At 38.7% G+C, this 11,355-nt stretch overlaps 1 protein-coding gene across 3 annotated transcripts in view; it reads right to left on the bottom strand.

The window, feature by feature from the left end:
* Positions 1-726: 726 nt before the first annotated feature.
* Positions 727-11,355, bottom strand: part of LOC127416078 (cAMP-dependent protein kinase inhibitor beta-like) — a 37,288-nt gene continuing 26,659 nt past the window's right edge. For 2 of the 3 annotated variants that reach the window (XM_051655201.1, XM_051655199.1), the window contains exons 2-3: positions 3,679-3,847; positions 727-1,790 (exon numbers count right to left, since the gene is read on the bottom strand). In XM_051655201.1, coding sequence (XP_051511161.1) covers positions 1,702-1,790; positions 3,679-3,823 — 234 coding nt within the window. In that variant the 5' untranslated portion in view covers positions 3,824-3,847 and the 3' untranslated portion in view covers positions 727-1,701. Of the gene's footprint in view, positions 1,791-3,678; positions 3,848-5,551; positions 5,948-11,355 lie in introns of those variants that run through there. The other variant, XM_051655200.1, reaches the window with a different exon arrangement.

The following is an 11,355-nucleotide window of genomic DNA, read 5'->3' as shown; positions in this document are numbered from 1 at the left end:
TCAACTGCATTAAACTAATAAACCCCAGTGGGAGGAGTCAGTGTTCTTAGTGGCTATTTGTAAAAGCTAAAAAAAATTGATTGGCTGTTGGATTTGTAAAACCTGTTTGTTGACAAATTGTTAACATAAAAACATTTTATAGTTATAAATTATGGGTGATTCTGCCCCTCACTTACTTAAAATATAATTAAAAAAAATGCTTCTATAAACGATGTTTCATTTATGTTAAAACATTTATCTAAATTTGAAAAAAATATATATGTGATCATGGCCGGGATAAACTTTTAATTGAATTTTGGTATAATGTGTGATGGTGTGAATTTTTTTCAATTGTTTGTTTGCTTTAATATACAAAGTCCCATCATAATGAAAAAATTAATATAGGTTATTATTATAAATGTATTATTATTATTATATTAAAACCATGCATTATATATTAATATATAGTAATATTTAAAATGCATATTAATAAATAAAACAATAAATAAAACATATTTACATGCATATATGTAATGTATAAATATATGTAATATGTGTATAGTGTATACACTAGTTTATAAACCTGCCAAGAAATGATAGTATCACCTTTTACACAATTAAAAATCTAGTGCAATATGCAAACATTTTTGTGCCCTAACATTAAAAAAAAAAAAAAAAAAAAAAAAAAGGGAAACCTTTAGTGCCCTCTGCTGGTTAAAGAAATAAAAAACTTCTTCAAAAACAAAGCACAGGATTTAATTTTATTATTATAATGTTTTTTTTTTTTTTTTAAATAGCATAACAGAATTTATATATAGTTTACAACAGACAACATGACAAGGGATTTATGGGTAGGTAAAAAAAAAAAAAAAAGAAAATGTTATACTTCATTTAATCACAGCATGAGGGCTTTCAAGATGAAACAGGAGGAACGACACGTCTCCACAATCGTATTTTCCTTTGCCATCAACAACAGCAAGGAAATATCCGAGACAAGCACTTAGGATGATGTCAGAATGAAATGAGCACAGATGTTTTCAGCAATACACCAGATGACTAACAATCCGATTTCTGCTCACATTGAACAGTTACACACAATGGAAAGCTTTTAAACAAAACTAGCAAATATAATGTACTATTCTGTATTTACAAGAAGAAAATTTCATAATTCATGTCATTTATCACTGTTTCATATCTCGCTAGAATGTTAACTATGCGTATCTTCTTTACATTAAAAAACACAAGATGCGGTGTCATTCAAGGACAGACAAATATAGAGATAGAAAACATTACTAACATCACCAAACGGAATGTATTTACTTTTTGTGCAAAAAGAGATGTTTTTGCCACTACATGTCAACATTCAGAGAAAATGCTATTGTGGAAAGTCTTTAAACAAATCAAAATATTCCTTTTTAAAGTGGGAAAGCAGGTCACACAAAACAGCCGGCCATAAAGAAAACCAACAGTCTTTGGGAAAAAGTCAAATTTAACAAAGTCATGAAGGTATGAAATGAACAATTTGCTGCTATATGAAAAACATAACTTCAAATTAATCCTCGAATGAGTTGTTTCTCGCTGGCCCACATCTGAATGCCAATCATGGGTGGTCTTGTGTTGCATAGCACAGAGTGTTACAGTTGTTTGGTCAATGGGGCAAAAGTAGAGGCAGGTCATATGTGAGTCTCTCATGAGGTCAGATCACTGCTGTTCTGTGTTGAGTTATGAGCCCTCTGTTTTCTCCTCCCCCTCTGTAGTCTGTTTATGAGGGTCAGCTGAGGATGAACTCTCTCCCTCCTGTTCGCCATCATCTGTTTAGAAAATAATAATACTCAATTTTAGATATATTCTACATTTACATATGGGTAAAGTAAAGATACATTTTAAATGAGAGGAAGACCTCAGACCTTGAATTAGTTGCACTAACATTCCATGTAAAATAAAATAAAAATTCTATGTTGTGGGACAATTATAAGAAGGACCATTAGAGGGCAGAAGAAGCAGTTATTCAACAGGACATCCTTCCACTAAACAACAGCATTCAGCCTAGATGTAGAATCTAAACAGGCTGTTTAAAGTGATAGCTGACCCAAAAATGAACATGTTCACGCTGCTGTCTTCCATACAATGAAAGTGAAAGGTGACCAGGGTCTGCTAAGCTCCAAAAAAGACAAAAAAGCACCATAGCAATACCATTGTCATTGTCCGTATGACTCATTTGTGCTATCAGGTAGCTTATTTTAAAATGTGCCAAGTCTGCATCAAAACCAATGATATTTGGCATCATCATCGACACTAAACCTGGTTTGACACCTGGTTTTGTTTTAATGTATGTGTACACAAATTAGATTTGAAAGACTATCAGCGAATAATACAATTAATAGTATGGACAACATTTATTGTGCTTTTTTGTCATTTTTGGAGCTTGACAGGCTCGTTCCCTGTCACTGTCATTGTATGGAAGAGAGCGGTGTGCACATTCTGCTAAACATCTTTTGTTTTCGACAAAAGAAAGAAAATAATTTGTGTTTGGAATGACACGAGGGTGAGTAACAGATGCCAGTTTTCATTTTTGGGTGAACTATCCCTTTAAGAAAATGACTTAGAAATGTACAGTAGAAGCCTGTTTATTATTTACAACTTTATAAATAATGTATCATATGGTATAGGGTGTATAGTACATTACATCACTTTTCTCAGAACTGCAAAGATTCTACACAGCCTTCACAAACTGCTCATGGAACATAATTTGCAATGATCACATGTGACCGCTTTGAGGCTTATGGGCAACCCAGAGGAGATCAAAAGTGTATGACTGCAGGCAATTTTAAAGATGCACTGGAAATTTTGGTCATTATCTAATCCTCCAGTGAAGAATTTTAAATGGATATTTATCAGTAGCCTGTGGTTTGAATCAAGGTCATTGGCTGGAGGTTAAATAACTAATCTAATTTTTTATTTTTTATTTTTTAAGATTGTTTAATTATTGATATCTTAGACATATAGCAATATTTGTCTTTGAAAATCACAGATACAGCTACCATAGAAATAAAGACTAAGGTGTGACTACTTTCTAAAAGCATTTGGTAGCAGTTTAACTTACAGTACAGCCCCTGATGACAGCTCCATCACAAAAAAGCACTTAAGCATTTGATGAAAGTGTATTTATGATGACAGAGTGCTATTTTCTACAGGGGGAAAGTGCCTTTTAAGAGAGATGCTTTGTCAATCACAGGTACACTTCAGCGAGTCACTGAAACTCAGAACTAGTAACATGTAAATGTTAACATTAGACTGATGTAAAACTGATTACCATCCAGGCAAAGTCTACTATACTTTAAGTGCCTTCAAATAAACCACGAATATGTTTCACAGATATGATGCCACTAACCTGGAAAACATGGGCAAATCCAACTTCATAATTGTCAGATTCTAAACTTGACATTTACAGCAGGACTGGTGCACCCTGACCACCAGAAGTGGCCTAACACCAGTCAATCAGATTGCAACCGTCGATTTTATAGCTAGTCTTACCATTTTTGTGTGCAATACACATCAGACGGTTAGTGAACAGACTGTGGGAATGTCGTATGAGGCTGTGACTAAGTCTATTCTAAAAAATTAAAAGTACTCATAGGGAACTAACAGGCATATAACACGATGAACAAAAGATGTTGGCCAGGATATGACATACAGTACCTGCTACTGAAAGCTCAGCTAGTTTATCAGGCAGGTCGGCGGCTCCAGGACCAGCCGTGGAACCTAGAATGTCTGGCAATGCATTCCGTCGGCCAGTCCTGCCCGTGGCTGCAAAGTCAGAGACAACAGGTTCCACATCAGTCATCTCTGGTGGTCTTCATAGCATCATCTGAAAGACATGGAGACACAATGCATTCATTCATTTATTGATGTTATATAGGGCTTGTAATGGGGTATTATTTTAGCAGCTCATAAGCAGTGCTACTCTATTTGTAGATTTCATTCAGTTAGTTTCAGTATCCTTATCTTCTTATCTTCTGCAGGGCTAATAAAAATAGAATAAACATCCTAACTGGCTGGGTCACTTTGAATAATTAAAATCAAACCAGTTCATGCTGCCACATACCATAGCAAATTCATGATTTGATATTTACATGTTCTGAAAATAGGAGTTGTGGTTTGCTAAACAATGTCCTGCCATGGGAAAACACCATGGTATAAGGGTGTTGTTGGTGGTTGCTAGGGCATTGTCATGCAATTGTTAAAGGTATATATATATATATATATATATATATATATATATATATATATATATATATATATATATATATATATTAACCTACATTTTACACCATTTCACATTAAAATTATTTTATGAAATCAAGTTCAAAATTTTAAATACACGTTATAAAATATATATTTTTTTTATATTGTATGAAATAAACCACAACCACCTGGATTGTTTTTTTTTTTTTTTTTTTTTCTCTCCTTTTCTCCCCAATTTTGGCATGCCCAATTTCCAATGTGCTCGAAGTCCTCGTGGTGGTGTAGTGACTCGCCTCAATCTGGGTGGCGGAGGACGAATCTCAGTTGCCTCCGCATCTGAGACAGTCAATCTCAGATGCGGAGGTTGTCTTAACACGTGGCTTGTTGAGCGCGTTACCACGGAGACCTAGCACGTGTGGAGGCTCACACTATTCTCTGCGGCAACTACGCACAACTCATGTCCATGCTATTATAAATAGTGCAAAGAACACTGTAGTGAGCTGTTTATTATGAGATTTAACTTTACCTTCCTTTTTTTTTTTTTGAAATCGATAAAATGAGTGTGGAATCGACTCTTGTAATCACATCAATTCCAAAACCAGGAATCGAAATCGATTCCCAAATTTCTGGAATCGAACAGCCCTAGTCAAATGGCAATACCATCATTTAGATATATACCATGGAATGAAATGATGACTACCGTGGTATTAAGATGGTATTTTGGAGAATACCACAGTATTAGCACGGTACACTACAACTCACACACAAACGGCCCTTCACTCATTCCTACCACCACACAATGGATGCTGGAGTGGGTTTAAGGAATCTGGCAAGCATTCCTCCTGAGATATACACTGTGTCAAGGAGGATTGCAAATCGCATTCATTATGCTGACAGTCCAAGATAGTTTTAAAAACACTTGAAAATGCCTTCAGTGAGCAGACACACTTGGTTGGCCTACAGTTACAGTTGAAATCAGAAGTTTATATACACTTAGGTTGAAGTCATTAAAACAATTTTTTTTTACCACTCCACAGATTTAATATTAGCAAACTATAGTTTTGGCAAGTCGTTTAGGACATCTACTTTGTGCATGACATGAGTAATTTTTCCCAACAATTGTTTACAGACAGATTGTTTCACTTTTAATTGACTATATCACAATTCCAGTGGGTCAGAAGTCTACATGTAATAAGGTAACTGTGCCTTTAAGCAGCTTGGGAAATTCCAGAAAATGATGTCAAGCCTTTAGACAATTAGAAAATTAGCTTCTGATAGGAGGTGTACTGAATTGGAGGTGTACCTGTGAATGTATTTTAAGGCCTACCTTCAAACTCAGTGCCTCTTTCCTTGACATCATGAGAAAATCAAAAGAAATCAGCCAAGACCTCAGAAAAAAAGTTGTGGACCTCCACAAGTCAGGTTCATCCTTGGGAGCAAGTTCCAAACACCTGAAGGTACCACGTTCATCTGTACAAACAATAGTACACAAGTATAAACACCATAGGACCACACAGCCATCATACCACTCAGGAAGGAGATGCATTCTGTCTCCTAGAGATTAACGTAATTGGGTGCAAAAAGTGCAAATCAATCCCAGAACATCAGCAAAGGACCTTTTGAAGATGCTGCAGGAAACAGGTAGACAAGTATCTATATCCACAGTAAAATGAGTCCTATATCGACATAACCTGAAAGGCTGCTCAGCAAGGAAGAAGCCACTGCTCCAAAACCGCCATAAAAAAGCCAGACTACAGTTTGCAAGTGCACATGGGGACAGAGATCTTACTTTTTGGAAAAATTTCCTCTGGTCTGATGAAACAAAAATTTAACTGTTTGGCCATAATGACCATAATTATGTTTGCAGGAAAAAGGGTGAGGCTTGCAAGCCGAAGAACACCATCCCAACCGTGAAGCATGGGGGTGGCAGCATTATGTTGTGGGGGTGCTTTGCTCCAGGAGGGATTGGTGCACTTCACAAAATAGATGGCATCATGAGGAAGGAAAATTATGTGGATATATTGAAGCAAAATCTCAAGACTTCAGCCAGGAAGTTAAAGCTTGGTCACAAATGGGTCTTCCAAATGGACAATGACCCCAAGCATACCTCCAAATTTGTGGCAAAATGGCTTAAGGACAACAAAGTCAAGGTATTGGAGTGGCCATCACAAAGCCCTGACCTAAATCCGATAGAAATTTGGTGGGCAGAACTGAAAAAGCATGTGCGAGCAAGGAGGCCTACAAACCTGACTCAGTTACACCAGTTCTGTCTGGAGGAATGGACCAAAATTCCAGCAAATTATTGTGAGAAGCTTGTGGAAGGCGATCCAAAAAGTCTGACCCAAGTTAAACAATTTAAAGGCAATGCTACCAAATATTAGCAAAGTGTATGTAAACTTCTGACCCATTGTGAATGTGATGAAAGAAATAAAAGCTGAAATATATCATTCTCTCTACTATTATTCAGACATTTCACATTCTTAAAATAAAGAAGTGATCCTAACTGACCTATGACAGGGAATGTTTTCTATAATTAAATGTCAGGAATTGTGAAAAAATGAGTTTAAATGTATTTGGTTAAGGTGTATGTAAACTTCTGACTTCAACTGTAACTGGTCTTTAATCTGAGCATTGTTGAATTAGATCTGAATACATGTAGCCCTCAGGGAAAATTCCAATGAGAATGTGGAACCAGATTTGACTAACAAATTGCACTGCCAGCTTAACCAAAAGACCTTTTATACTTCTTATCCTATAAAATACAGATGGCTTTGTTTATCAGATATAAAAATAAAAAAATAAATACAAGAGTCCCAAAACAGTTTCGGCTTGCAGTAATATCTGGGGCAGTTTATCTGCAAGGTTAAACCGGGATGCCAATATCCCGATTCTACAAGCAATGTCCTAATAACTAATCAATATTCTTATAAGTTAAAAAACAGCCATAACATATTTGTTTTGCATATTTGTACAGTAATAGCAGTAAAAGTTTTAGTTTTAGGGTAAGTACATTTTCTCACAATTGACGGTACTTATCTTTTCTCCATGAAATCTATACAGTCTGCCTGACTGAAACTTTTTATTTATATATTATTACAAATTATATGGCTCCACTGTAGCTTAAAGGTGCACTCAGTCATTTTTTCCCAATAAAAATTGTTTACTCCAAAAGAAATTAATTGTAATTTTGAAACATTCGAATAAAATCATGACCACTCTGGTGGGCCTGGGTAGCTCAGCGAGTATTGATACTGACTTCCACCCCTGGAGTCACCAGTTCAAATCCAGGGTGTGCTGAGTGACTCCAGCCAGGTCTCCTAAGCAACCAAATTGGCCCGGTTGCTAGGGAGGGTAGAGTCACACGGGGTAACCTCCTCATGGTGGCTATAAAGTGTGGTTCTCGCTCTCGGTGGGGCATGTGGTGAGTTGTGCATGGATGCCATGGAGAATAGCGTGGGCCTCCACACGTGCTACGTCTCCACGGTAATGCGCTAAACAAGCCCTGTGATAAAATGTGTGGATTGACGGTCTCAGACACGGAGGCAACTGAGATTCGTCATCCGCCACCCAGATTGAGGCGAGTTACTACGCCACCATGAGGACTTAGAGCGCATTGAGAATTGGGCATTTCAAATTGGGGAGAAAAGAGGAGAAAAAAAAAAAAGAGAAAGCACACACATTTCAACATAGTCCAGAGGCTCCAAGAGGTCCCAATTCGGAACTGTAGCCAGGCGAGGGGGATTTAGATGCCCCGCCCCTTAAGGAATTTTATGATTAAATAATGTTTGCTATAAAGGCGCCGGCTTCAGGTGCGTGATACGCAGATATAGTCCTTTTTCCCCTCGGTGCGGGTCTTGCGCTAAGGCGGCTGCCTTCGTTTGGGCCACGGCTTGCGTGGCTTTACCGGCGGCTTGCGTCAACATTTGGTGGCACTGAGGCAGCAGGCGTGGGAGTTTAGCCGGGCACTGGCCCAAGACAGAGTGGGAGCGAACCAGTTGTGATGAAATGTCTCATAGCCTGTGAGTGTTGCCGAGTCGTGATGTAGCGCACAGCAAATCTATCCACAGAGGGCCAGCTGGAGACACCGGAGTCTCAAATACAGCAGCCTTTTCCGTGTCAAGCATTTCCGTGAGGGTTAGCTACATGTGATGATCCAAAACCACCAGGTTGCTCATTTACTTGCCAATGGCCTGTGCAGCGAATTTCATGGTTCGCAGCACTATGTCTGTAGTGGTGCGGAGCTCTTTGAACATCTCTGGATCGTAGCCTTGCTCGTCCATTTGCTTGAGGAGCTTAGCTTGGAAAACTTGGAGCACAGCCATTGTGTGGAGTGCTGAACCAGCTTGGCCCGCTGCTGAGTATGCTTTTCCAGTCAGTGTGGATGTCAGTCGACATGGCTCGGAAGGATGAATGGGGTGTGATTTTCATACCCTGCTACTCGCTGGGCAGAGATGTGCCGCTACCACCTCCTCTCAAGGGGGTGGTTGAGAATAACCTTTGTCTTCCCCATGGTCCACTTTAGTGAGGAGAGTGGAATCGCTGAACGAGTTAGCTGAATAGGGCGCACGCCAGGATTTTGTCAGTTTGTTATGAACTTCTGGGAAGAGCGGGGCAGATCTGCGGAACGCAGTCGCTTGACAGCATCTTGATGCAAGAACCATTCGTCAAGCGATATTTTTCAAGGTTGCTCTGGAGGAGACCACTCGAGACTGAGCTCTTCGACAGCCCTTGAAAGGACATGAAGCATCTCCTTGTCAGTGGCGCTACTCGCCCTCTCTGGGGGAAGGGGTGGCAATGTCCCCATTGACCACTCGCCAGATGCAGCAAGAGACATAACATCATCATCCCCAGCATCAGAACCACCGAACGTGACGAGGTTTTGTGCTCCTGCAGAGGGCCAAAGCTTATCACACACATACTGTATCGGCATAGACGCAGTATAAGGAGATTGAGGGGCTCACGGGGTGTGTGCCGGTACGAGGTCCGCCGCAAATTCATCCTGCTCGAACTCGCGGCCTCGCCGTGCCTCCTCGTGTGATCCCTTGGGAGTCACAGAAGAGGCGGGTGGGAGGGCGCGAGCAGCTGAATCGTCCCTCAGAATGATGGCAATTCGCGAGCAAAGTGTCTGGAGACTCATGCCCTTACAGTTAAGACAGTCTGTCTCTATAAGAGCTGTCTCTGTGTGGGCGCGGCCCAGACAGTGAACGCAGCTCTCATGCTGATCTGACAGCGGGATGTGTCCCTCGCATAAGGAACACTTACGGAATGACATCTTTAAAAAGACGCGAACACATAAGTGGCTCTTATATATATATATATATATATATATATATATATATATATATATATATATATATATATATATACACACACACAATATCAACAATAGCTTATAAGGATGCAAAACTCCTGCCGCAGCACTGCAGGGAATCAGGATACTGAAGCGGCCCATTCACCAGCAAAGCGTCAAGCGGCGAGGTGGAGTATTGTTCACCAGAACACTGCAGGGGAGCGGAGAGTCTTCTCGTTGCCATGAAGATTCCACCCACTGACTCGTGTATGTTGATGGCGAAGTAGTAGAAGGCTTCTAGATGAGAGATGAATCGCTGTCTTGAAGAAAATGGTGTTTGCGGGAACGCTTTTATACCGGTCAGCTGCATAGCCAATACTGGTGTTATTGTAGAAAGGTTTCAACTAGGTCGTGTAGAAGGACACTCCCCATAGTGTCAGCTTAGTGATGTAATGTCAAGTGTTCTGAATCGTAAGGGAACTATTGATTTTGAATTATGCTGCATCCACACCACTAGATATCACTGTAAGTACAAGATGAGATGAACAAAAAGTTTCTAAGTGCACCTTTTATCGTAACATTTTTCCATCAATTTCTAACCCCGCATCAATGATGGTACATTTAATAGAATCAAAACATCACATTTTCTAATGAGATCTTTTCAGCACTTTACAGAGTCAATCTGACCAATAGAGGGCCTGCACATCATCAATGCTAATATAGTTTGCAGGTTTCCCAATGTATTTGATGATGGATTTTGGTATGCATTTGACATTCTGTATCTGTATTTGATATTCTATAAACCTGTCATGGACTATAATGGCCATTTTGTCAGTGAATGTGTGTCTAGACCATTTCAAATACTCAAAAGATTGCCTGTCCATTTGAATTGCTGAAACAGTTTGCACCCTTAAACTCTATGCTGCCATGATGTAACATCCATTTGCCAAACAAATGTAACATCAATCAGACAGTATCTTTATAGCTTAATTTTTCCATCTGCTCTATCACATTATCTGAGTATATAGATACCAGAAGAGAAGAAAAAATAGATTGCTTCTTCAAAATTTTGTTCACCGTTTTCATTCTTCACATTACTGAATGTAGCCCCTTAAACAGGGACTGACCACTTCTAATATATATTTCTGAAGTATTATTTAATAACACTAAGAAATCAGATATAATCTTACTAAAGTCAATTTTTAGTACACAGTGGCCCCAAAAATATTTGGACACTTAGACTCTCTTATGGGAAACTGACTTCAAACATACACTAAAAATGAGTTGTTTAGTTCTGAGAAAAGGACCAACATCTTTTATTTGCAGATGCCACATGGCTTGATAATTTCTTATCTAATGAAATTAAGCTTATAAATTGTTTAGCATCTTAAGTTTCCATATACAATTTGGGGATACTGTATATACAAAATAGATTACTTGAGAGATGCTAAATGAATGACTCTCGTGCCTTTGGGTCAGTAGTCGTTAAAGCCTTAGCTGGTATTAAGGAAGATAACATCCTGTAACATCCTTACAAATATAACAGGTCTCCTCTGTGGATCTTTGTTCAGCTCTTGATAGAGGTACAGTTTGTGGGACACCAAATCATCAGAGACATCTGCTACCCTTGCAGTTCAATGTTACTGTACAACACAGAATACTGAAAGCAGTGACATTTAATAGAGCATGAAGAAATGTACTAAATTAAATAAAATAAATAAAATTGATTTATAGTCAACATGAAACTTTATATTGCAACATTTAAGACCAGCCCTACATTTGATTCTAGTTGAATTTTACAGGAAGGCTGTTTCACTTACAGAGACATCACATTGTGAAAT

This window comes from Myxocyprinus asiaticus, chromosome 25 (genome assembly GCF_019703515.2).
Source record: "Myxocyprinus asiaticus isolate MX2 ecotype Aquarium Trade chromosome 25, UBuf_Myxa_2, whole genome shotgun sequence".
Lineage (NCBI taxonomy): Eukaryota > Metazoa > Chordata > Actinopteri > Cypriniformes > Catostomidae > Myxocyprinus > Myxocyprinus asiaticus.
The sequence above is the reverse complement of the archived record's forward strand: the minus strand, read 5'-3'. Positions and strand labels throughout refer to the sequence as shown.